Source organism: Daucus carota, chromosome 2 (genome assembly GCF_001625215.2).
Source record: "Daucus carota subsp. sativus chromosome 2, DH1 v3.0, whole genome shotgun sequence".
NCBI lineage: Eukaryota > Viridiplantae > Streptophyta > Magnoliopsida > Apiales > Apiaceae > Daucus > Daucus carota.
In genome coordinates this window covers 39,305,377-39,330,666 of record NC_030382.2, presented here as the reverse complement: position 1 = coordinate 39,330,666, position 25,290 = coordinate 39,305,377, and the positions used below count along the sequence as shown (strand labels likewise).

The following is a 25,290-nucleotide window of genomic DNA, read 5'->3' as shown; positions in this document are numbered from 1 at the left end:
ATCAATATACTTATATAATATTTTTCTAATTTTCTGAAATTTTTGGATGAAAAATATCAAAAATTAGAACTAACTTTTTTAGTTTCGGGTATATTAGAAGCAAGTTTCAGAATATGATTTTGTTTCAAGCTACTATATTCCATAAATAATCTAAAACAAAATTAGATTCTAAAACTTGTTTCTAATATAGCCGAAACTAATTAAAAAAGGCTTCTCCTTTATATAAGTATATTGATTTTTATAGGGGCACCGCAACGCGCGGCTTCTCAACTAGTATTCTAAAAAAATACTTTACATGCGAATTAAGAGATGGATCGTAAATATATAACATCTGCTATGCAGTGATCTCAAATGCTAGGCTGTAATCTCAAAGGGTTAGAGTGTATGAACCATCCAAAAGCCTTAAATAAAAATAATTAAAAGCATCGCAAGTAATACGGTCATCTCACTAATCTTTTTTTTTTTTACCAGAAATAAGGGCTTATTTCTCTTATTTCTGAAAAAATATACATAAACCATTATTTTTTCTAAAAAGGGTACTTATTTTTTGTTAAATAACGAATATAAAATATCTCTTTAACATTTATATCCAAAATAAAATAAAAAAAATAAGAACTTATTTTAAAAATAAGCCATTATCAAACATGCACAATAAATATAGTGATTATATAAAAATACTTAGCTCAAATGAGACATTTTCCTTATTTATAATTTTATCCAATTATATTTGTTGAAATTATAGATTTTATGCACTTTGTTCTTGATATATCCCGAGTTTGTAAAAGAACACTCCACGTACCACTCAACTCAAAACCCTGATGACTGTTTCTACTCCCATCTGATCGCATGCATGTCATTAGTTCAGTCTGTTGTATTTTGTTGAATACTTTGTATGACTTAATAGGACAATTACAAATGAATGATGAATAGGCTACATAATTTATCTTTTCTTGCTCATAATATATCCGAAACCTTTAAAATATTTATCTTTAAAAAAATATAGGGGTAAAACAAAATATCTAAAAAAAATGCAGGAGATACATGCATGTATTATGAAGGTAACTGCTGTCTCGGTCCCTGGATGCGCAGACTAATTGATGAGCCAAAGTTGTTAGCCTAAATTTCACTTTGATGTGAGTGTATATGGAGGCAAGTTGTTTGTTGGATATATGTTCTTTGACATAATTTCTTCATATGATTTAATACGCTGCTGTAGTTATGCATCTACTGTCCTACTCTGTTTTTCATTCAAGGAAAGAAGTCTGTTCATTTAACAACTCAAGCTCGTGCATCTGGTTGCTACATGCTACAGGACTCTTGGGCGATTAATCAATTCATTGAGAGGCTAATCATTCTCTCGAGGATCTTTGGCAGTCTGGACAATGTGTATGTGTTTGATTGAAGGCTCGATTAAAAGAATTAGAGTGTTTTACGTGAAATCAGCTGCTCCGAGCAATTATATTGTGTTTTAATTAGAATTTATTCTATTTAGCGCGCAATTTGAAATTGGAGTTTTATTGTTTTTATTTAGTTTCAAGAGTTCAAAAGAACCTGCTATGAAATGGTTAGTACTCTTGGAATAATAGTATTATATATATATATATATATATATATATATATATATATATATAAAATTTAATTAAATGGTTGTGATCATTTGAATAGTTGTGTATGTTGGATGACGGAGTTGTCAAGTTTTTTTTTTAATGTATATATATGATTTGAATGGTTGTGATTATTTGGATAATTGTGTCTGTTGGATTATATATCATTTGAATAGTTGTGATCGTTTGAATAGTTGTGTCTGTTGAATGATGGAGTATCTCAAGCTATTATAATGTCTATATATATAGAACTTTAAAAAATATAATTGTCACAATACACACAATTACTTCTAAGAATAACTGAGTTCAGATTCTCTTTTGCAGCATACTTACAGGTTCTTTCTCTTATGTTACATAATTTTGGATGATATATATAATGTGTGTATATGCTTAATATTTATGTTTTAGTTTTATTTATTTTATAAATAAATTTAATATAACTTAAAATTATATACGTGCGTATCAATATAATATATACAAATATTGTGACCAAAATATATTGTTATGTTTACCTTGATCACTTTGTTTTTACTGATATTTGTTGATAAATTAGTGATACAGAATTACATATATTAGCACTAATATCTAGCTCCATTGATAAATTAGTGATACAGAATTACATATATTAGCACTAATATCTAGCTCCATGTCTGGAACTAATATGTATATATGTCTGTCCGTACTGTACTTTATAGGGCTCGATTCAATTGTAACCACTAGTGCTCTTACTTTGTTATTAGTTGTTACATTCAGTTTCTCCTGTAGTGTTCTTGGTTTGGACTCTTATAAAGATATTTGACAGGATATTTTCTTCAAAATTTATGATGTAATGTTCATGTAGCAATTTATAATTGCTAAGAAATCCATTTTTGGTTGAAAAAGTTGAGCAGGATAGAGTTTATTTCTCTATTTTATTTTTTATTAAATCAATTAAATATATATATTAAATACAAAATTAAATCAACGATGCTAAAAATATATGATAAACATAATTATCTAATATTCTAAAATACAACACTAAATTATAATTATTTTTGTAAATATGGTAATTACTATGGTAGACTTTTCTTTCTGTGATAAAAATAGGCCAAGACTTTTTAACACCTTTCCTACTTCTAAATTTCAATTTACCATATCAACGTCTAATAATCTGAGTGATGAAAAGATCAAATAGTTATTTCTTATTTATGATCTTCACTGATAAACATCCATTAGAGCCAGCTAGCTATGTATACTGTTAGGGCCATATTAACAAGGTTCTTGTAATTCAGATCACCATGATGTGTAATACAAGTCTCAACTGTAATGCTCGGCTATCCCCTCCACACAAGCGGCAAAGATTGGAAAAAGATGCTGTCATTGCGATTCATGATGGAGAGTATCATGCTCGAGAATTCCTATTCAAAAAAGTACTTGCCAAGAGTGATGTTGGTAGGTTAAGCAGGTTGATCATCCTGAAAAAGTTTGCAATTCAGAACTTTCCCAGCATTGATGTCAATGCACCTATAGAAGATTGTGTGTTTCACATTGATTTTTATGATGCTCGAAAAAATTTATGGACTTTTCGCTATTGCTTCTGGAAGTGTAGCCGGAGTTATGTCTTCACAGGCGGCTGGAATAAATTTGTCAAGGCGTATCAACTCCAGGCTGGTGATACTGTTTTGTTTTACAAGAATCACTGCGGAGATGAAAGCTTTTTTGGTATTGAAGTTCGTTATGCAGGTGCAAGAAACATTGTTGGCTCCTTAGCAAATAATTTATACAATGGAGAAGAGTTCATGAATGATGATACTGTAAGGGTCAAAAAAGAACATGAGGTGTCAGCATCTCAACTCAAGGAAAAAGATGTTATGCTATTTGGCGTTCGTATAAAAAGAGCGTCCAAAGATTTTCAAGGTAAAAATCTCATAATAATGTGAAAAAACTTCTTGTATGAAGGGCTATTTTGTATAATAGTAAAAGCATAAACTAAAAAAAGTATGCAATACATTTTATTACTACAGTCAGAGGTGGATACATAGTCAGGCCCCTGAGGTCGCGTGCCCCCATAATATTTTTTCTTTTTTGTAACTTTTGTTTACATAAAATCTGCAAATGCCCCTATATATTATTAAAAAGTGATAGATAAGTTGACCTAATCAAACACCACCTGAATACATATTATCTACTCAATTTGGGGTTAAAACATAAGAACTTAAAAGAAAACATTCACAATATGAATCTTGGTGTTAACATGTCTGTTCAAATTTTTTTTTGCCCCCGGATTAAAACTTTCTGGATCCGCCACTAACTACATTAATATTAATTTGCAAAAACCAAAAAAAAACAGAGAGGAAAAAACAAAGATGGCAACTGTGGTAATGATTCCTATGAGTTGCAGATTCTTTAAACAATACGAGAACATTGAGAATGTCTCTTGATCTGTCAAAGTGTTGTGATTCTCGCCAAAACCTTTTAACCATAATGTATTCTATTTGGTCACACAACTATGCAGCAGATTATGACAATATACTAATAATTTGCATAGTTTGTAACTCATTGCAAGAAGCATCTTAACAAAATCAACTCCCTATATATAATCTTACCATTGTTGTATTAAATTAGGCCAATGCACTTTCTCTAACACTTGAACAATACACAGCATGTCTAATTTTACCTTACCCCTGAACTTGGCGCCTAATGAATCGAGTCCGGAATGGATGAACAAGGCTGATAATGCATGGCAACTTGTTGCAGCAACTATGGTTGGTCTGCAGAGCGTGCCTGGCCTTATAATTCTTTACGGAGGAGCTGTCAAGAAGAAATGGGCCGTGAATTCGGCTTTTATGGCACTATATGCATTTGCATGTGTGCTTGTTTGTTGGGTATGCTGGGGGTATAGGCTTTCCTTTGGCGAAAAATTTATTCCTGTCTGGGGACAAGTTAATGTTGCATTGAATCAAGAGTATCTTCTGGGGCCGGCTTTTTCGGGGGCCTTTCCTGTTTCGACGATGGTGTTTTTTCAGTTTGTTTTTGCGGCCATTACTTTGATTTTGATTGCTGGGGCCTTGTTGGGGCGCATGAATTTCTATGCTTGGATGCTGTTTGTGCCCTTGTGGCTAACGTTTTCGTATACATTTGTAGCGTTTTCGATCTGGTCACTTGAAGGGTGGCTGGCACTTAAAGGCATTATTGACTATTCTGGTGGTTATGTCATTCACTTGTCTTCTGGAGTTGCTGGTTTCACAGCTGCATATTGGGTAAGTATCAAAGTTGCCATATATTTTGGAATTACCTTCTTCGTTAAGCCCTTTTCTTTCGGAAAAAAGAATAGTATGGCCTCTGTCATATAGTAACAAATCAGATAGCAAAAAAAATGTATATAAAGAAAGTTACAAAGTAGTGATTCTGAACTATATTTGTTTGCAGGTCGGTCCTAGATTAACCAAAGACAGGGAAAGATTTCCTCCAAACAACATAATACTGATGTTGGCTGGAGCAGGACTTCTGTGGATGGGGTGGACTGGTTTCAATGGCGGTGACCCCTACAGTGTCAGTACGGATGCTTCGTTGGCTGTTTTGAACACTCATATTTGTGCTGCGACAAGTTTGTTGACCTGGCTTTTTTTGGATATTATATTTTTTCGAAAAGCTTCTGTAATTGGCGCTGTTCAAGGCATGATCACTGGTCTAGTTTGCATCACTCCTGCAGCCGGTACTATTTTTGCTCATTCTTCTCTTCATTTCTTAAATTTTGCTCTTCCAAGCTGTTGGACTCTGAATAAAATTTCTCTTTGTCAAAGTTACCTATATAATCTTACAGATTTGGTCATTTGACAAAAAACCAAAGCTTAGTTAATCCAGGTCTATACTGCCAAGTAATAATTTTTTCTTGGAATTGGGTTGATATAGGTGTTGTAGAAGGATGGGCCGCAATAATCATGGGAATTTGCTCTGGCTCGATCCCCTGGTTCACGATGATGGTTGTGCACAAAAGATCAGAACTTCTACAAAGAGTTGATGACACGATGGCAGTGTTTCACACACACGCCATAGCTGGCTGCCTTGGTGGAATTCTCACTGGTCTCTTTGCAAAGCCTTCCTTATGCAACTTGTTCTATGCAAAATATGCGCACTATGTAGGCCTTTTCTACGGTTTTAGGGAAGGAAGGGTTCATGCCGGATTTAGACAAATAGGAATCCAGCTTCTTGGTATTCTTTTTGTTGTGGTTGTTAATGTTGTTGTTACAAGTTTGGTATGTCTTTTGGTTCAACTCATCTTCCCATTGAGAATGTCCGATGAAGATATGGAGGTCGGAGATGATGCTATCCATGGAGAAGAAGCTTATGCTATATGGGGAGACGGTGAGAAGCTTGATGCTGCAAGTTACTAGACTCTGGCTTAAATTCAACTTGGCTTTGTATTCAAAATTTGGACTAAGAACTATAAAACTTAGTTTCATCTTGAACCAAATTGTATCTCTGTTTCGACTTATTGAACCCTACATCAGCCAAATTGGCTGGCAAGGATCACATTAGTTGCGTTCACTCTTTGGTAATTCATGTCAAGAGAGCTTACTTTTTAATAATCCATTGGGATCAATAGGAATAAAATTCTGGCGAATTTGACTCAACAAGATATGTATTCTTCATATTCACTGTAACAAGATGAGCAATGTGACCGAATGCTTTCTTCATCTTTGGGCATCAAGCCTCAGTGTTCTGTACTCATAAGACGACACTTGTACTCAATTAATACACGATCAAGGTTTACTCAAAATTAACTTTCAAGCATTTCTCCGCTGATGTTTCCACATTTGGATACATAAAATCCTGATTCTTAGAAATCATTTTTATAACTCTATCATCTCATAGATTTGTTTTTTCAGTTCTAAAATCCAAAATATTACAAGTTTTTCTATAACATGAGCAGACCAGACCTACTTCCCTAAGATACAGATAAGAACAAAATTGTTTGCTCTCGGAGGCAGCAGTAATCTGCCACGAAGCTACTCATGGTCCTCGTATCTTAAAGATCCCAGAATATTCTTTTACGCTTTCCTGTATTTTGATCATAGTAAGAGCTTGGAGGATTAGTTAAAGCTGTTCTTACATTGAAATTGTCCGTGTCCAGTCGAACATCAGGCCTTTATATATTTGGCAACTAATAATCATCCAACAATTTAAGGTAATGTGACAATGCTGAAGTGGCTGCAGTGGATACATAACAAATCCTTACAGCAATCAAGGGCAACTGGTCATTGTGCAAAAAACTATTAGAAAAATTAAATCAGCACGTACAAAGAAATAAGAACACAATTATGAAATCTATTAATTAATAAAAGAGATTATGCATAGCTCACAATGTCCTTTAATCATTCATAAAAAAAATATCTGGAATCTGAAGCATTTGTATTTCGACTACTAGTGCTTTTGGGTCAGTGCAGGGGGTAAGTGGTGGAATAGGTGGAACAGCCTTCAAAATATGGTTGCAGCCAGGTTCAAGTCTAGCTAGTCATAGAAGAGCTAGGTATGGGGGCTCAGGGATGTGACTGGGGGGGGGGGGGGGGGGACGCTTTTATTCTCTGGAGATCTTACTTCTACTTCAGAAACTGAGATGGAATGTTCTTCTGGCATTGCTGATATGTCAAGATCTTCCAAAATGTCATCAAGGACCATGTGAGGTTGGTTCTCGCCGGATAGAACCACTGGTGGGATTTGGTGAACTAGACAACTGACATGAGTTTAGTGATGAAAAAGAGCCACTTCCAGTACATGGCTGACTGCTCATATTATTTGTCATATTTTGAGGAATGCTCAGCTCAGAATGCAAAATAGTAACCAACGTAACTCCTGATCAAATAATTTTTCTGGCATATCAATGGTGGCTTCTGTGCTGGCAATATGCTTACCTGAGCCACATTCTGTAGAAAACAAAAAATTTGTTGCATTTTATATTTTAATCCTCTACCAAGGCAATAAAGGATAATAATAGATTTTCTTCTGCTAGTTAAGAAGATATATGAAGGCTGACACACAAGCAAACACTATATAAACTGACAACTGTTATATAAATTCAACTGAGCCCTACAGGACAAACTCTTGATTCTGGAGTATATAGAATGATTACCAGAACCTATACTTCTAAGTAATTGAGCAAATTGATGAAGTGCTGTAACCCAACTCCAAGATATCAGTGTGATGAATAGGCATAATTATCACTTTCGAGACTATTTAATAAACGAAAAATAATTGATGTCATAAAAGTAGAACATCAACTCATCCAAAGTGGGAAACTTTGAATAGCCTCTTCAGATATGGTATTTAAGAGTTGTTTGTAACATGCAGTACATTTACAACCAAATTAACCAAATGACGTCTGATCATTTTGAAAACTTGATCAAATTTGGAACATTCTTGCACTCAAGCTTAGGTGATTTTAGATTTCTATTGATAAAGGTCGGTCATAATATCAATTCTTAACAATCTAGTATGCCTTCAATATGGAGATCGCGAAACTATGACATCAATAGTAATCCATCAGAGCATCCAACGTTTGACTTGAAGCAGAGTAGTAGATTTTTAGGCAATGGATATAATTCATATAATTACCTGGAAATATATTTACACATATTATTTACAAACGAACCTGATAGCACTCACAGTACTTTTTCAGGCACATCGACTTCTTGCAACTGCGATCTCTTTTATGCCTAGCGGACTAGCGGAGGAAGGTGTTGACTTAGATATCTCCTGCAGATATCTCACGTGAGTAACTCTTGCTGATTAATAGCATATTCATCAAAATCAAGCCTACAAGGCCACACCTGAATATTATTTGCTGGAGACAACCCACAGGCTGCAAAATCTTAGGTGCAAATGCAAACAGATCTCGAGACACAATATGTCTCCTTGTTGCGAGAACTTTATCTTGGTATTCAGGGATGTTAAAGCACCCTTGGCAAGAACAAGTTTCAGCACAGTAGTATCCAGAAGCAAAGTACTCACAGTATCTACAATTAAGGAGCAGCTTGTTGGGATGTAACAATAGGACGTCTGTATAAGGTATAAAAAATGATAATAAACCGAAAGCACTCACTGTTTCAGACAATTCGTTTTCTTGCAGCTGCAGTTTTTGCATTCATCTCCATCACTGGAGCCTGTTGACCTTTTCCTAAAAAATTGAACGGAAAAGTGAGAAGCATACACATATATTTGTTAATTAACCATGAAAGAATATCATGCAGTCTTGCCTTTTCTTTTGTGGACTCAATTCAGTACATTCCGCTTCATCACATGCAGTAAAATAATGCTCACTAATTGGCTTCTGCAAAAGCACAGGATTTTGCACAGGTTTAGGACTTTCATGACACAGATTTCCGGAAGTTGCAACAGCAGAAGCACAAATTATCCGAGTTCTTACCAATAAACCATCAACTGCTTCTGATGAAGTTTGTGAATTCACTGCATTCTCAGTTGATTCTAAAGTTTCAACACAACTCACTGGCTATGCTTTGACTAAGCTATTTAAATGCAGACCAATGCCTGATGGCTTGAAAACTGCTACACTAGACCTCCAATTTTCTTTAACAGCATTCTGTCGGCTCTCATCATATCGACAGCGTCGAGGCACAGTAGGCATTTTTTGAGTGACTTACATGTAGAGTAAATAATTCCCAGAAAAAGAAATTTTCTGAACATAGGAAGTATATCCAAACAGCATCTACGCATGCCAAACAGTTGTTGAAAGACGAACAATTAGATAGTTCTAATGGAGGAATCTGGTAGTCAAACAAAGTTTGAGATTAAGGTTTCGAGTTTCTTCCATGTGCTCTCAACTCGTGTCCCAACTTGCAACAATTAGATAGTTGTAATGGATAGTAATCAAGTTCTGTGATCCGGCCGTTTGCAAGCTTTTTGAGTTCAATGACCCAACTGCAACTTGGTTATGAGTTCAATGATCTTTTTGCCTATTAAACCCTCTATTTACAGTAGATCAAGCCATACTTAGTTCTTGTCTTGTCGCTTAAGAAACCTATTAGAATTCAGTTTCGAATCCAGCCGCCTTTTTAGAAGGGGCACTACTAGAAAAACGGGTAAAATTGACCACCATTTCCGGTCAATTTTAGTTAAATTTGACCGGGTTCGGTCAAATTTAGTTAATTTTGACAGGAATCGGCGGTCAGTCATAACTTAGTGGATTTTAGTCATTTTCGGTCAAAAATAGTTAAAATTGCCCGGGCACACTATGATGAGATCTAATCATGAGCCTTGAAGCATGTCCGTCGACCTAGAACTTTTCGAATAACACTTAGACTCTGATTCTCCCAGACTCGCCATAACCGTTGCTCCATAACTTACCCCAAATGGAAGGGCGTGCCCTTGCACTTGGATAGGGACAACCCACCAGACTTCAAAGCAAGACTAGTCAACATTATCCTGATACTCCTCAATGAGGGTGGCTCACTTGAATATCATGAGTTGGGTCTTCAAACTGAAAACAAAAATCACCTATGCTCGAGGGTGTCCCCCGAATACAAGGTGACATCTCCCCGCCATCCACAGCTTCATGCAGATCATTTCCATATTTAATTGATATGGTTCTTTATTTTCTTTAAGCAAGGCGCACCCAAATGCCAAGTATCTTATTTTGGACAAGGTCATGACTCGTCAATGCCTTCTTCATCTTCAGGTGGGCCTAACCTATCAATCAAACCCATGTTACATTTTGGGTATAACAACTACCCCAAGTCTCAGTAATATTAAAATTTTGAATGAGAGTTCTATTAAGTCTTCAAAATTCTTCTTCTGTAATTAGCTTTTTAAACAAGACAAGCCATTCTTGTAGGATGGCACCCCGTTGCCAGTTTCTGGATTATTGACTAGACATTCACCCAGAGTAAAACTCGAGATCTTCGCATATCACCTAGAGCAAATGTTAGGTCTTCGACATTTCACCTAGAGCGGATTTTAGGCCTTCAACATATCACCCGGCCTAGACCGAATCTTGGATCTTCAAAATATCACACAGAGCGATTCTTGGAACCTTTAACATTCAAGCCTCGTACCTTGGTCACCTTGAACTAAGGCGCGCCTTGATCATCACCAATATATCTCCCCCGCTAACATCTCCTAGACTTTCCTTCTTCCTCTCCCTTCCTATGTGGCGTGCCTAGCTTCCATTACTCAGACTCTTGCTCAATGAAACTGGCCAGACCTTGACTTGAACAAGCGAGAGGGTTGTTGAACTGGAGAAGGAGGTAGAGACCCTTGAAAGCTAGAAGGGAATAGGCTTCACCCGAACCGTAATAATGAAACTCATACCACTACAAGAAAAGCAGCTATTTTCGACCGTTAACGGTCGAAAATAAGTCCGGTTGAAATTACCCGGTCGAAAATAATATTTTCGACCGTATACAGTCGAATTTAAAGGCGGTCGAAATTAACCGGTCGAATATAAGCCTCCAGATTTTTCCCGCCCATGGACTTGGTCGAAAATAATAGCCGGTCGAAATATCTATGCGGCGGGAATTTTCCGGTCGAAAATAGTCATTTTCGACCAGAAACTGACGGTCGAAAATGACCGCTTCCGGTCGAAAATAGTCATTTTCGACCAGAAACTGACGGTCGAAAATGACCGCTTTTCCTGTAGTGTACCACCCCATTACCCACACTACTTTTCATGACCATCGTCTACCATCACCAATAATCACATACACTTTCCATCATAACTTATCAAAAATAGTGACTACTTACACCACCATGCACCTTCTCTTATGGCTTTTACCAGCCTTACTACAACTCATATTGAATCATTATATTACAAAATACTTGTCGATATGGAAGTACTATTTTCATGATAGTATTATAGTAATTATTATTAAATTGAAAAATTTATATTGTAAAAGCCAAATTTCAGTATTTTGATATTTGGTACTTTTATATTCCCCTGTAAAATTTTTGCTTATTAATAAATGATATTTTTCCTTATATTCTTAATAATGATGTTAGGCGAGGGTTGAAAATACAACTTTAATAATATCCTGGGTTGAAAATGTAATTCGTTAATTAGATCTCATAGACTTAAATATTATTAAGATATCAATAATTATATATATTTAATGAGAAATCTTTAGAAAAATGTTAAATTCTAAAAATATCTAACAAAAATAAACTATAGATATATATTAAATCATGATATTCAATAAAATTTTCAATTACTTTAAAAACATTCAAGTATTAATTAAGATTTTCTAAAATATCTTAAAATCTTATGGATTTTATTGAATGAGTACTCTTTTAAATGTATCTTATAATATCTTTTATACTTTTTAAAATTTGTATTGAATGTACTAGATTATTAGGAAATCAATAACACAAGATTTATCAATATCGATATTGGTTATAATCTCTTAAACATTCTTTTTAATCCCTAAAAATTATATCCAATCTAAATTGAATATCCAGAGGTAAAATATATGCCACCAAAAAGTCTAGTAATAGTTCCCTCCAAGTCCTTCCATGTTTGTAATTCAAAAACACGCCTGCATAGTTTCAAAAATTTACTGTTTCACAGTGCTAGGCACAAATCTACTGTAGCATGAACGTCAAAGCAATAATCACAAATATCTCAGATTATTATCTGCTTAAAAAGAATGATTTTATACCAGGATCTAATATCTCTATATATTCCATCGCATCAATTTCATATCATATCTCATTTAAGGCTTTTAGAATCCAGAATTATATATATACTGGCACGGCGAGAGCTAGGGACACAGATACACAGAGGTTTTACAATCAGGGTAGTGTTGATAGAATTGTTAGCGAAAAATGGACTCATTTGAAACAAGAAATGATGATGTTATGGTTCTGAATTCATCAGATACGGCTTCTGTTCAGGTACGATTACAATTCTTATAGGTTGTTAAATTTAGTTTATTCATTCTTATTTATTTGTGTGATGTCGGAACTAAAGTTTAGAAATTTTTTTGTTTCATGTGTATCCAGAGATTTAATTTGTAATAATTTTTGAATGAAAATTGGGTTCTTCGCTAGCTATTAAGATTTGTTTGCATATTCTTCGCAGGTTTTAGAATTATCTTCTGCAGGCCCGAAACCGATATCATCCACTTCCCACGCCCCGAAACCTGGGATGTCTGGTGCTGCAGTTTTCAAGCCATCAGGCATTGGTCTGCATTTAAATAGCTTAGTCAAAGCTTTGCCAGTGAGTGGTGTTGAAACTTTAGAATCAATTGAGAATGCAGTGAATCCTCAAACTTAATCAAAAGCGGTTGATGGTTTATTGGTAAGAACTCGGATAATTTGTTCTTCTGCTATATATGGCAACTTCCGAAACCTATGCATAATCCTGTGCTTTTGCAGAAGCCAAGTGAGCATCGTTCTACTGCATGTGATAAAGGGGAATGTACTGAATTGAGTCCGCAAAATAAAAGGCAAGATTGCATGATATTCTTTCATGGTTAATTAACGAATATATGTGTATGCTTCTCACTTTTACATGTTGCCATTCAATTTTTTAGGAAAAGGTCAACAGGCTCCGGTGACGGAGATGAATGCAAAAACTGCACCTGCAAGAAGACGAATTGTCTGAAACAGTAAGTGCTTTCGGTTTATTATCATTTTTTATACCTTATACAGACGTCCTATCGTTACATCCCAACAAGCTGCTCCGTGTAGATACTGTGAGTGCTTTGCTTCCGGATACTACTGTGCTGAAACTTGTTCTTGCCAAGGGTGCTTCAACATCCCTGAATACCAAGATAAAGTTCTTGCAGCAAAGACACAAATCATATCTAAGTCAACACCTTCCTCTGCAAGGCTTAAAAGAGGGTGCAGCTGTAAGAAGTCGATGTGCCTGAAAAGGTACTGCGAGTGCTATCAGGTTCGTTTATAAGTAATATATATGTGTAAATATATTTTCCAGGAAATTATATGTTGTGTATCGATTGCCTAAAAATTTGACTACTTTGCCTCGAAAGTCCAACGTAGGATGCTCTGATGGATGCCGGTGTGCTGAGTGTAAGAACACCTTTGGAAAGAAAGAAGGTACTCTACATACTATATATTGAAGTCATTTGGTTTAATTGTAAATGTACTCCATGTTTCGAACAGCTCTAAAATACTAAATAGTCTCCAAAGTGATAATTATTCCTTCATATATCTTCTTAATTAGGAGGAGAACATCTATTATTATTTTTTATTTCCTTGGTCGTAGAGGATTAAAATATAAAATGTCGAATGCAACAAATAATTTGTTTTCTCCATCCAGAATGTGGCTCAGGTAAGCATATTGCCGTCACAGAAGCCACCGTTGATATGTCAGAAAAGTCATTTGATCAGGAGTTGGATACTCTCTTGCATTCTGAGCTCAGCATTCCTGATCAAAATATGACAAATGATGTGAATAGTCAACCATGTACCGGAAGTGGCTCCTTTTCATTAATCCTATCTGTGGAGGACCAACCTGACATGGACTTTGATGACATTTTGAAAGATCTTGACATATCAGCACTACTAGAGGAAGATCTGGACATATCAGCAATGCTAGAGGAAGACTTCATCCCGATTTCTCAAGTAGAAGTAAGATCTCCTGAGAATGAAAGAGCTTCTCCCTCGCAGAGTGGCATCGCTGAGCTCAGAACTAGCTCTTCGATGACTAGGCTTGCACCTGGCCGCAAATATGTTTTGCAGGCTGTTCATTCTATTCCACCAGCACCCTGCACTGATCCCAAAAGCACTAGCAGTCCAAATACAAATGCTTAGGATTCTAGATATAATTATATGTAAGGACTGATATACGAGGGACTTGTGATACTACAGGAAAAGCAGTCATTTTCGACCGGTTAAATCTCGACTATTTTTGACCGTATACGTTTTCGTTTTCAACGGCACCCCAACTAGTCGAAGATAAGCTGGTCGAAAATAACGTCCCGGTCGAAAATACTTAAATTCAACCGCCATTTCGACTGTCGTTTTCAGGCCAAAATTTGTTCAAGTTGAAAATTTGAACTTTTCACTCAATTTTTTTGAAATTAGCGGTCCAAAATAACCGCTTTTCTTATAGTGTGAGCTATGCATAAGTTCTTATATATTTCATAATTGTTTTCCTCTTTCTTTGTACATGCTAGTTTAAGTTTGAATATGTATGATTAGAGATCTGTCATCAAACATATTCGAAAAATCATATGAATCAGCACTCATATCAAATAATCTACAATTAATTAAGTTTGAATACAACTTGGTGCATACTTAAAATTAAATAAAGGGTACAACAAAATCTTGATAAACTAATTTCTTGCTATAAATTAATATGTTGCAATTATAAATTTAGTCTCATGATAATTGAGATAATATTTTCACCATTATTAGAAAGTGCAATACACACTATAAATAGACTTCAAGTACTCAAAAATATGTTTCAAAAACTGAAAAATAAAAGAAGTATTATATACTCTCCCACTCTTTCTTCTTTTTATCTTTTATCAACTTATTTGTTTATCCAAATAAAAAAAAAACATCTTGTAAAAATTGAACTACTTTTTCAAGCAATAAAACTTTAATAATATTGAAGTGCCCAGAAGCGTAAGAAAAGATTAAGAGAAATGTAGCACTGAGTTGATAATTTATATATTTTTCACTTTTTCTCTATCTCTTCCTCCTTTTTGTGCATCATAGTTTATTTGATTCACAGCTTCAACCTACTCAACTACCTGAATATCATCCTCTAGATGATCAATGACTTTTTTGAATGTCATATATCTGAATATTTTCGGCTCATTTATCATGTACCAAACTAGGGACATCTTATGACCTAGAACTTGAACCTCCAATTTGCATCTACAGTTTGGACTTCATAAGTCTATTCTTTCTCCACAAGTATATATTAATTTCGATCTTCATATTCTCGGCTATCTTGAATTTGTTTGATTGTAACTTGACAAATCTTTAATCTTTATTGACCATTGAATTAGGTCAGTTTATTTAACACACACCTCCAAGGAGTCGGATCTATATTTCAAGGGTACACTAACCCTTATTTAAAATATATTTCTAACCTATAATTATAAAGGGCCTTTAGCACAAAGACATCTAATCTATACCCGTTATTAATAAACAATTTTTTTTATGCAACATCATAAATACCAAATATCAAAATATCAAAATTTAATTTAGTTATCATTATATAAGGTTTTTCTTTTATAATTACTAGCTTTTAACCCGTGCGAAGCACGGATGGGTATATAGTTCGTAATTTATTATTTATAATTTAAATTTTAACATCATTTTATTAGTATTTTATTAATAATGGATTGAATTTTAATTAAATTATATTATTCAACTAACTATATTTTCTCCCGATTACTCATTTAATCCGAATTTAGTACACGTAGATTTAAAAATAAAAAAATCAGAAAATTCTAATCTTTTCCAAACATAGCCGATCGTGTAATACCTTTGAAAGATTCAGTAATTTTATGATAATGTAATTTTAATATTAGATTTAGAAAGAGTTATGTAATGGTTATATTGAAATAGAACACGTTTTGTATACTTATAATTTTATTTATAACATCATTATAATTTTTTAAAAGAAATATTATATGATAATGTATTGTTATGAATGTTTTTAGTATTTGAAACTGTTTATAATACTAATAGACTCCACATTTGTAGACATGTAGTACCAAAAAGGAGAGTACCAAACCAAAAAATATAACTAAAACCTTGGACTACAAATTATACTCATGTTGGCTTATTATAGTATAGTATATATTATTATATTATTATGAAAGGTTCCAAATTGGCTAGGATCACCAACTAATTACATTCCAACAAAATTCTCACACAATTTAGTCTATTTACAAAACAATTCTATAAAATTTCTACAAGACTTCAAAATTCAAATAAATAATAAATTCATATTATATTAATATAAATTTTATTCGACAAATTTACACTAATATGAAATTTAATCTTTAACTTAAAATTTAAGTTATTTAATTTAATTGTTAGACTACAATACTATCTACACGATCATTGAAATAATTAATAAGTTGACAAATGAACAATGCATGAGAGAGTGTATAATGCCTTTTGAATTTTTCTGGTTTTTGTTACATTTGTCACACTACAGACGTTACGTCGAGAAACAGTCGGTCATGTATTTCAACATAAAACGCCAAACGGCATCGTACCCCTTCTATAACGCCTATATATTACCCATTTCTCAAATAAATAATTATATATTTAAAAATAAAAAAAAAAGAGTTAAAGCAGACCGAAGGCGTTTTTGTCTTTAGACACAAAATGACATCATTTTGTCTAACAAATAATTAAAAAATTGATTAAAGATACCCAAACACTTAACCCACCAATGTGTTGGTCGGTTATGATCTAGACAAGTCAACTCTAAAATCAATCAATCTCGTTTCGGCCGGTTTAAATAAGTCGAAGTCTTGCCAGCAACGCAGAATGACATCGTTCTAGTTAAAACCAACCAATTTGTGCTGCCAGTTTTATCCCGACACTTTTTTCGTTTCGGTCGGTTTTACGCGATCGGATTTGTTCTTTTTTTCTATGTCACATAGGAATGCTGAGCTCATAATTCAAGATAGTATCCAACTCCTGATCAAATTATGGTTCTGGCATACCATTGGTAGCTTCCGTATGATAGTCCTGGCATACCATTGGTAGCTTCCGTGTTTCCGATATGCTTGCTTCAGCCACATTTTGAAGATATCATATTATTTGTTCCATTTGATATTTTAGACTTTAATCCTCTCAAGGGTAATAAGAAATAAAAGATATATTCTCAATGATATTCTTCTACTTCTGATTTTTTTAGATGACGCCTTTTCATTTGTCACCTACAAGGGGTAGCCTTCTATTTTAAGTTTTACGAATTTCATGTCATCCTATCAACTATATGTCAAATAAACGTGATTTACTAATCATTTGAAGTTCAATCTTCTTAAATTTTCAACAAAGTTAACAAATCTAATACAATTAAAAATAGAATTATCAAAAAATTTGAACCAATAGTTCAAAGTAATTTAGCAAATTGAAAAGGGTTCGCAACCTAACTCCAAGTGATCAGCTTGATGAATAGGCATAATTATCCTTTTGAGCCTATTTAATAAATGAAAACCCATTGATGTCATAAAAGTAGAACATCAACACATCAAAGGGCGAACTTTTAATAGCTACGTAGCAGACTTTAGGCGTCGGTTTTTTAAAGAACCAACGCTGTTGATCAAAAAAATTGATTTTATGCGTCGGTTAATGACTGAACCGACGCTGGAAATAGTTTTAAGCGACGGCTTTTAATACAACCGACGCAAAAGAGGGCTGTTGCAAAAGGCATTTTTTGTACTAGTGTACTCACTTCATATTTAGTATTTAAGAGCTGCAAGTAGTATATTTAACAAGCAAACTGAGTGACTTCTAATCATTATTAAAACTTGATCAAATTTGGAACATTCTTGCACTCAAGTTGAGTTGATTTAATATCATTTTTCTTGAAATTAAAAGATCAGACATAATATCAATTTTAACAATCTAGTATGCCATTATTATGGAGACCGCTAAACCGTGACATAAGTAGCATTCACAGCAGAACCGTCAGTTTAAACAGGTAATATACTCTCATATTGATATAGGCAGCTATATATCTATATATGATGAGATGCATGCAGTGGAATTCTGCACACTTGGATTCTGCAAAAACACAGGATTATATATGCATAGGTTTAGCCGTTTAGGACTGTCATGACACAGATTTCTGGAGGTTGCAACAGCCGAAACAAAATTATTTCAAGTTCTTACCATTAAACCATTAACGGCTTTTGACGAAGTTGGAAAATTCACTGCTTTCTCTATTGAATCAGCTGAATTTATAGTGCAGAATGACTTTTTGCCTTTCACAGTCATGTAATCCTTTTATAGCCCCAATTCCTGATAGCTTGTAATTGTCCCCAGTTCTAGGTTATTGGGAGTTGCATATATAGTATATATGGGTGCAGAAGATAATTCTAAAACCTTCCCCCGTGACAAGTTTATGACTGCAAATAATTAATATTTTTTTAATATAGTGAGGCTTGGATGTTATTAAAGTAATTTTTATATTCGTGTTTGTCCATGTCAAGTCATGCATCAAGCTAACTAGCTAGCTAAGCTTTCAAATATAAAACCCTTGTAAATATATGCATGGCAAGTAATAACCTGGCACAACTTGAAACAAAATGCAAACAATATTTATCTAGATATCTATATATATAAGGCAATGTTGGCATGCTGAAGTGGATATATACATACAAATAATTAGAGCTGTTCACGAACCGAGTCGAGCCGAGTTTTGACGTAAACGAGCCGAGTTTTTATTTTTTCTCTGACGAACCGAGCCGAGCCGAGCTTTCTTACCGAACAAAAAAACGTGTTCGAGCTCGAGTTCGTTACCTCACGAGCCGAACACGAGCTTGTTCGCGAACAAATTCGAGCCGAGTCGAGCTTGTTGTGTTAAAATACACATAACATTAGCCCAGCCCAAAAAAACCCCAGCCCAACAATCAAAAAACCTAAACATATACTATACTCAGGGGTTCATTCGTTCCCTAATCTCTCAATCCGTAGTTCTTATATCCCCAAAACCAATCTCAGATTTAAAAACCAGGTGGTGGTTCACGTCACTACAAGCAAGCCAAATAACCTCACTCGGACATTCTTGTACGTACAGGAGGTTTACCCAGAATCCAAACTACTATGATCTGCAGGGTGTTAATGGAATGCATATATCTGGAAGCATTTGACTAACACACTTAGCGATCTGGAAGCATGGAAGCAAGTAAGTGCGTTGATATAGAGGATGATTGTATCTTTCTTCTCTAAATCTTGAGATGATATCCTAAACGGCTAAGTCCAGAAGTTAGAAAGGTATAGTATTATAAAAATATTCTGGGTACAATTCATAATTTATCGAGCTTTTAACGAGCGAGTTCGAGCCGAACGAGATCGAGCCGAACACGAGCCGAGCTCGAGCGGAACATACTGAAACTCGGCTCGAGCTCGTTTTGCTTAACGAACAGATTTTCGAGTTCGAGCTCGAGCTCGATTTTATAAACGAACCGAGCCGAACGAGTTCTTAACGAGCCGAACACGAGCTTATTCGCGAACAGCTCGGTTCGCGAACAGGCCTACAAATAATCCTTACCGCAAAACAATTAGGGCTATTGGTTATTGAGCAAAAAAATAGTAGAAAATTCAAAACCAAAAGTCAAAACACAACCAAAGAATGAAGAAAAAATTATTAAATATATTAATTCATTAAAGAGATAATGCATTGTCTTTTCCCATTATCATTCATTAGATATTTCTATAATCTGGAGCATTTGTACTTGGACTACTAGCGCTTTTGCCATCAATACAGCCGGCAAGTGGTGAGAATGATGGAGCAGCCTTCAAAATATATTTGCCTGGTCCAAGTCTAATGAAAGAAGAGCTAGGTCTTACCTCAGGGAAGTGACTATGTGTAGGAGAAACTCTTTTATCATTCGGAGAACTTAAGTTTACTTGTGAAAAAGAGATGTGATCTTCCTTAAGTGTCTCTGGTATGACAAGATCTTCTAAAATGTTGTCACACCAGCTGTCAAGATCAAAGAGCTTTGGAGGTTGTCTCTCGCTGCCAGATGGAACCACTGCTCTGATTGGTGAACTAGACAATTGGCACGAGTTTAATGATGAAAAACAGCCTCCTCCAGGGCATGCCTCACTACTCGTATCATTTGTCACATTGTGAGGAATGCTGAACACAGAATTCAAGATATTTTCCAACTTCTGGTCATATGACATCTCTGTAATGGTGGCTTCTGTGTTGCCAATTTGCTTACCTGAGCCACATTCTGAAGAAAATAAATTATATGTTGCATGTTACATTCTAGATTTTAATCCTCTCCAGGCATTAAATAAATAATAATAGACATTTTCCAACTAATTAAGAAGTAACATGAAGACCCTTTAAGCAAAAACTGTTTAAATTCAATTGAGCTCTACGGGACAAATGACTATTTGTTTTTCTGTATATAGAGTGATAAGCGGAACCAATAATTCAGAGTAATTGAGCAAATTGAAAACTTTAAATAGCTGCTTCATATTTAAGCAGTACATTTAACAACCAAACTAAATGACTTCTGATCATTATGTAAACATTTAAATATGACTTCTGATCAACCAAGCAGTACACTCAATCTGAGGTGATTTAATATCAATTCTCTTGATGAAGGTCAGTCATAATCAATTTTAACAATCTAGGATGCCTTCAATATATATAAAGACCGCTAGACAGTGACAAGCATAGCAATCACAATAGAACGGTCAGTTTAAACAGGTAAAATACTTTATTCATACATATATATCAATAGCATAAGGTGCTGGTACTGTCTAACGGAACCATTTTCAGAATGAAATAGAAGAAAAGCAATACGCATGTAATATATAGTATGTAGAGTACCTTCTTTCTTGCCATAGGAATTTTTACACCAAGAGCATCGACATCTATCAGAGCATCCAACGTTTGACTTTTGATGCAAAGTAGTAGATATGTTTTAGGCAGTGGATAAATCATATAATTACATGGATAATTTATTTACAAAATTACTTATAAATGAACCTGATAGCATTCGCAGTAGCTTTGAATGCACATCGACATCTTGCAACTGCACCCTCTTTTATGCGTTGCAGATGAAGCTGTTGGCTTACATATGTCCTGCCGAAATTTCACTTGAGTACGTAACAGTAGCTTATTAATAAGATATTAATAGAAAATCAAGCTTACAGGGCCATACCTGAGTAATATTCGCAGGGGACTCACTCACACGCTGCAAAATCTTGGGTGCAAATGCTAATGGATCATGATCGGGTAAAATTGACTGCCATTTCCGGTCAATTTTAGTTAAAATTGACCGGGTCCGGTCAATTTTAGTTAATTTTGACCGGAATCAGCGGTCACTCTTAGCGTGGTGGATTTTAGTCATTTTCGGTCAAAAATAGTTAATTTTGACCGGATAAAAGTGACCGGTTAATTTTGACTATTTAAAATTGACCGCCAATTCCGACCGTTTGCGGTCAATTTTGACTATTGTTTTCGAACTTCAAATTTTCACGAAAATTCAAATTTCCCGCCTATTTTTTAATTATTTTGACCAACTCAGTCAAAATTTTCACGATTTTCACGATTTGTCTCCTTGTTTGAAGAACTTTATCTTGGTATTCGGGGGTGTTAAAGCACCCCTGGCAAGAACAAGTTTCAGAACAGTAGTATCCAGAAGCAAAGCAATTACAGTATCTACAAGGAGCAATTTGTTCGGATGTGAAATTCAAGCACGTCTGTTTAAGGAATAAAAATTGATAATAAATAACGAACCACTTACTGTTTCAGACATTTTGTTTTCTTGCAGTTGCAGCGTTTGCAGCCATCTCCATCACTGGAGCCTGTTAACCTTTTCCTGAAAAAATTGAATAATTGATGGTAAACATGTTAAAGTATAATAATATGTATAATTCTTATTCTGCACATATTATATATATATATTATATATATATATATAATCTTGCCTTTTCTTTGGTGGACTCAATTTAGGACATTCCCTTTGATGACATGCAGTAGAATTTTGCTCCCTTGGATTCTGCAAAAACACAGAATTAGGAATAGGTTTAGGACTGCCATGACACATAATTTCTGGAGTTGAAACAGCTAGCAGAATATCAAGTAATCCGAGTTCTTACCGATAACCCATCAACTGATTTCGATGAAGCTTGAGAATTCACTGCATTCTCTGTTGATTTTAAGGTTGCTGCACAACTCACAGGCAATGCTTTGACTATGCTATTTAAATGCAGACCGATTCCTGATGGCTTGTAAATGTTCCCCACTGCCAGGTTGTTGGTCGGTGCATATACGGCTGTAGAAGATAGATCTAAGACCTGTGTTCCACCAGCAAATGACCTTGAAATGCTTGCAGTATTAGGCTGATTCGAAGACCTCCAATTTTTTTCAGCAGAATTCTGTTGGCTCTTCTCAAATCGAAGATAGAGTCCAGGCACACCAACAATTAGATAGCAATCAATTTACGACACAACATATATTGCACAAGTTATTTCCCCTCGTAAATAAGGTTCAAATCATATATAACCGGAAATCATAAGCACCATTAAGGTTGTAAATAATTCAATATATAGATAAGTAGAAGACCAGAAAAATTAAAAGCAAAGGGAAATTTTAAGAAAAACAATTACCAGACGAAAAGTCTTAAAATAGACTGATACAAATAATTAAATATCACAATTCCGATTCCTCTATCAGACACAAAAATACACATGAAACAAGAAAATTCGAAATTCTGGTTCGGTCACACATACATACACATAAAAAAAAGACTCAATAATTGAAATGTAACAACAAGGATAAGAATGGTATTTGTACCTCAACCGGAGCAGAATCCGAAGACTTAGGAGCGATAGCATCATTTCTTGTTTGAGATGAATTCATTTTCGCTAACAATTCAATCAAAACCCTGATTCTAGAACCTCTATGTATCTATATCTCTGGCTCTCTCCGTGCCAATATATGTGTGTATATATAATCTTCTGGATTTCAAAACCCTGATGCTAGGAATATTTATAGATATTTGATCCTGGTATAAAATCATTCTTTTAACCAAAAAATAATATAACAGAAAAGTAAATTCCCTTTGCTTTGCAGTTATAGTAATATCTTGATTGCTAGCTCTGGAAACAGTAAATTTCACAACTATGCAGCCGCGTTTCTGAATTAGAAAACTGGCGAGAGGGAAAGCATTTTTGAATTTTAGCAAATTACAGTACTGATTACAGAAGAGATACAGAATTTTTTTTAAATCTCATTGATTCCCTGTGAATTTCGTAAAGTATAAAAAATATTATAAGATACATCAAAACTAATGATTTGATAAAATCCATAAAATTCATGAGATTTTTAAGAAATTTGATAAAGAGTTAATTGTGTACAGAATATTATTTATAAAATTAAAAACTTCATTATATTTCCAAAATTTCATATATATATTTGTACTATTCTTTTTAGGTATAACAAGATTAATTTAACGTCATTCTAAAAATTCATGTCAAATATATATATTTAAACTTTTCAGATCAAAATAATATTTAAAAATCATATTAAATACATTTATAAGATTTTCTAGAAAATATATAAGAATAATATGTTGTAAAGTACTTGTTACAGTACTAGCAAGAATACGGCTACCATGGAAAAAATGAGTTCTTCTATCATCCACGGTAGCAAATTTAGTTGTGTAGTAAACTTTGGAGTTGAAGTAAACATTTTTATCCTTAATCTTTGAAAGCATCACTGAAATATTCATGGTGTGGAGATTTTTTTCATAATATTGGACCATGTGAGCTTAAGTTGTCTGAGCATCAAGAGAGCACCACCACTCGAATGCCTCCTTATGGAACCCCGAGCAGCTGAGGCTACCTCAAGCAAGAGAGTTTAGTGGTAAGGCATCTGATTCTGAGAGAAAGGGGGGGAGCACCGGGGGGCGGCTGGGGTGGGTTAGGGTTTGGTGGTTGACCCAGACGTGTACTCTCAGATGTCCATGGGCGAGAAACTGTGTTTGTGTTTGGGCTGGCTAGGGGTTCTAGAGAGAAAAACATTTCGAACAACTAACTGAACACCCTTCCACCCAACAAATTTGTGGTTACGAACCAAAATGAGGTGATTAGAGAAAAAGTTTATAATTTATTTCCTTCAACCATTATTCCATTCCTAATATTTGAACTAGAAATCTTATATAGTTTGAAAGAAATGATCATTAATTCTACTTTAAACTCATGTTACTCCTATAATCTTCATCATAAAATATTTAGACTACCTCACTCATATTTAGACTATTTTCTTATACTCTATGATCTTTCTCCATAAAACTTCATTACAATTTCTATTCCATTCTCTCACCATTCCATTCCTTCCAAGTGAGTACAACCTAATTAGTGTTAATATTATTTAAAGAAGTGAAGTTTGGAGGATTAGTTAAATTTGTTTTTACATTGGAATTGTTCGTGTTGAGTCGAACATCATGCCTTAAAATATTTAAAACCCTTGTAAATATTTGGCAAATAATAACCTCGCACAATTTAAGACATAAGGCAAAAAATAATCATCCAACAATACAAGGTAATATGACCATGCGTTTATGGTGGTGAACACTTAGTTTAAAATAATTTAATAAAGTGAAACTTGGAGGATAGGTTAAAGCTGTTTTAATATTGGAATTGTCCGTGTCCAGTCGAACATCAAGCCTTTAAATATTTAAAACCTTTGTAAAAATTGGGCAACAAAACCCGGTACTTATGACGAAAATTAAGCCTTAAATCCGTCATAAGTTAAATTTTACGATCGAAATTTCTCGTCATTTTTGCTTAAGTAGTAAGTTAGATAACATGTCACAATTTCCCACTTACGTCGTAAGTAGCGTGAAGAGTTGTAAGTTTACTTGGTGAGACGCACAATTTCATTATAATAATAGTTAAAATTACGACGTAAAGTTCACATAAGATAGCAAGTACTTTACAATATAATTTCCGTCGCATATTCATCGTAAATTGGGAACTTACGACGGATTCCGTCGTAAATAGC

General features: G+C 34.5%; 4 protein-coding genes across 4 annotated transcripts; 3 read left to right on the top strand and 1 right to left on the bottom strand.

Annotated features, from left to right (window-relative positions):
• The first annotated feature begins 2,884 nt into the window (after positions 1-2,884).
• On the top strand, positions 2,885-3,523 carry LOC108207530 (AP2/ERF and B3 domain-containing transcription factor At1g51120-like). Its single transcript, XM_017377969.1, has one exon. The coding sequence runs from the start codon at positions 2,885-2,887 to the stop codon at positions 3,521-3,523; it is 639 nt and encodes a 212-aa protein (XP_017233458.1).
• Positions 3,524-4,194: 671 nt separating this feature from the next.
• On the top strand, positions 4,195-6,280 carry LOC108208654 (ammonium transporter 2 member 5). The gene is made up of 3 exons (XM_017379191.2): positions 4,195-4,843; positions 5,013-5,298; positions 5,496-6,280. The coding sequence occupies exons 1-3, from the start codon at positions 4,247-4,249 to the stop codon at positions 5,975-5,977; spliced, it is 1,365 nt and encodes a 454-aa protein (XP_017234680.1). The 5' UTR covers positions 4,195-4,246; the 3' UTR covers positions 5,978-6,280.
• A 6,136-nt stretch (positions 6,281-12,416) lies between these two features.
• On the top strand, positions 12,417-14,369 carry LOC108207529 (CRC domain-containing protein TSO1-like). Its single transcript, XM_017377967.1, has 7 exons — positions 12,417-12,485; positions 12,673-12,849; positions 12,969-13,039; positions 13,127-13,201; positions 13,245-13,469; positions 13,531-13,652; positions 13,876-14,369. The coding sequence occupies exons 1-7, from the start codon at positions 12,417-12,419 to the stop codon at positions 14,367-14,369; spliced, it is 1,233 nt and encodes a 410-aa protein (XP_017233456.1).
• Positions 14,370-19,964: 5,595 nt separating this feature from the next.
• On the bottom strand, positions 19,965-23,145 carry LOC135150534 (protein tesmin/TSO1-like CXC 3). Its single transcript, XM_064086884.1, has 9 exons — positions 23,080-23,145; positions 22,383-22,670; positions 22,212-22,282; positions 22,028-22,102; positions 21,801-21,942; positions 21,443-21,526; positions 21,268-21,363; positions 21,109-21,175; positions 19,965-20,500 (listed from the first exon to the last, which is right to left on the bottom strand). Exons 1-9 carry the CDS (start codon positions 23,143-23,145, stop codon positions 19,965-19,967), a joined length of 1,425 nt encoding a protein of 474 aa, XP_063942954.1.
• Between the last annotated feature and the right edge of the window lie 2,145 nt (positions 23,146-25,290).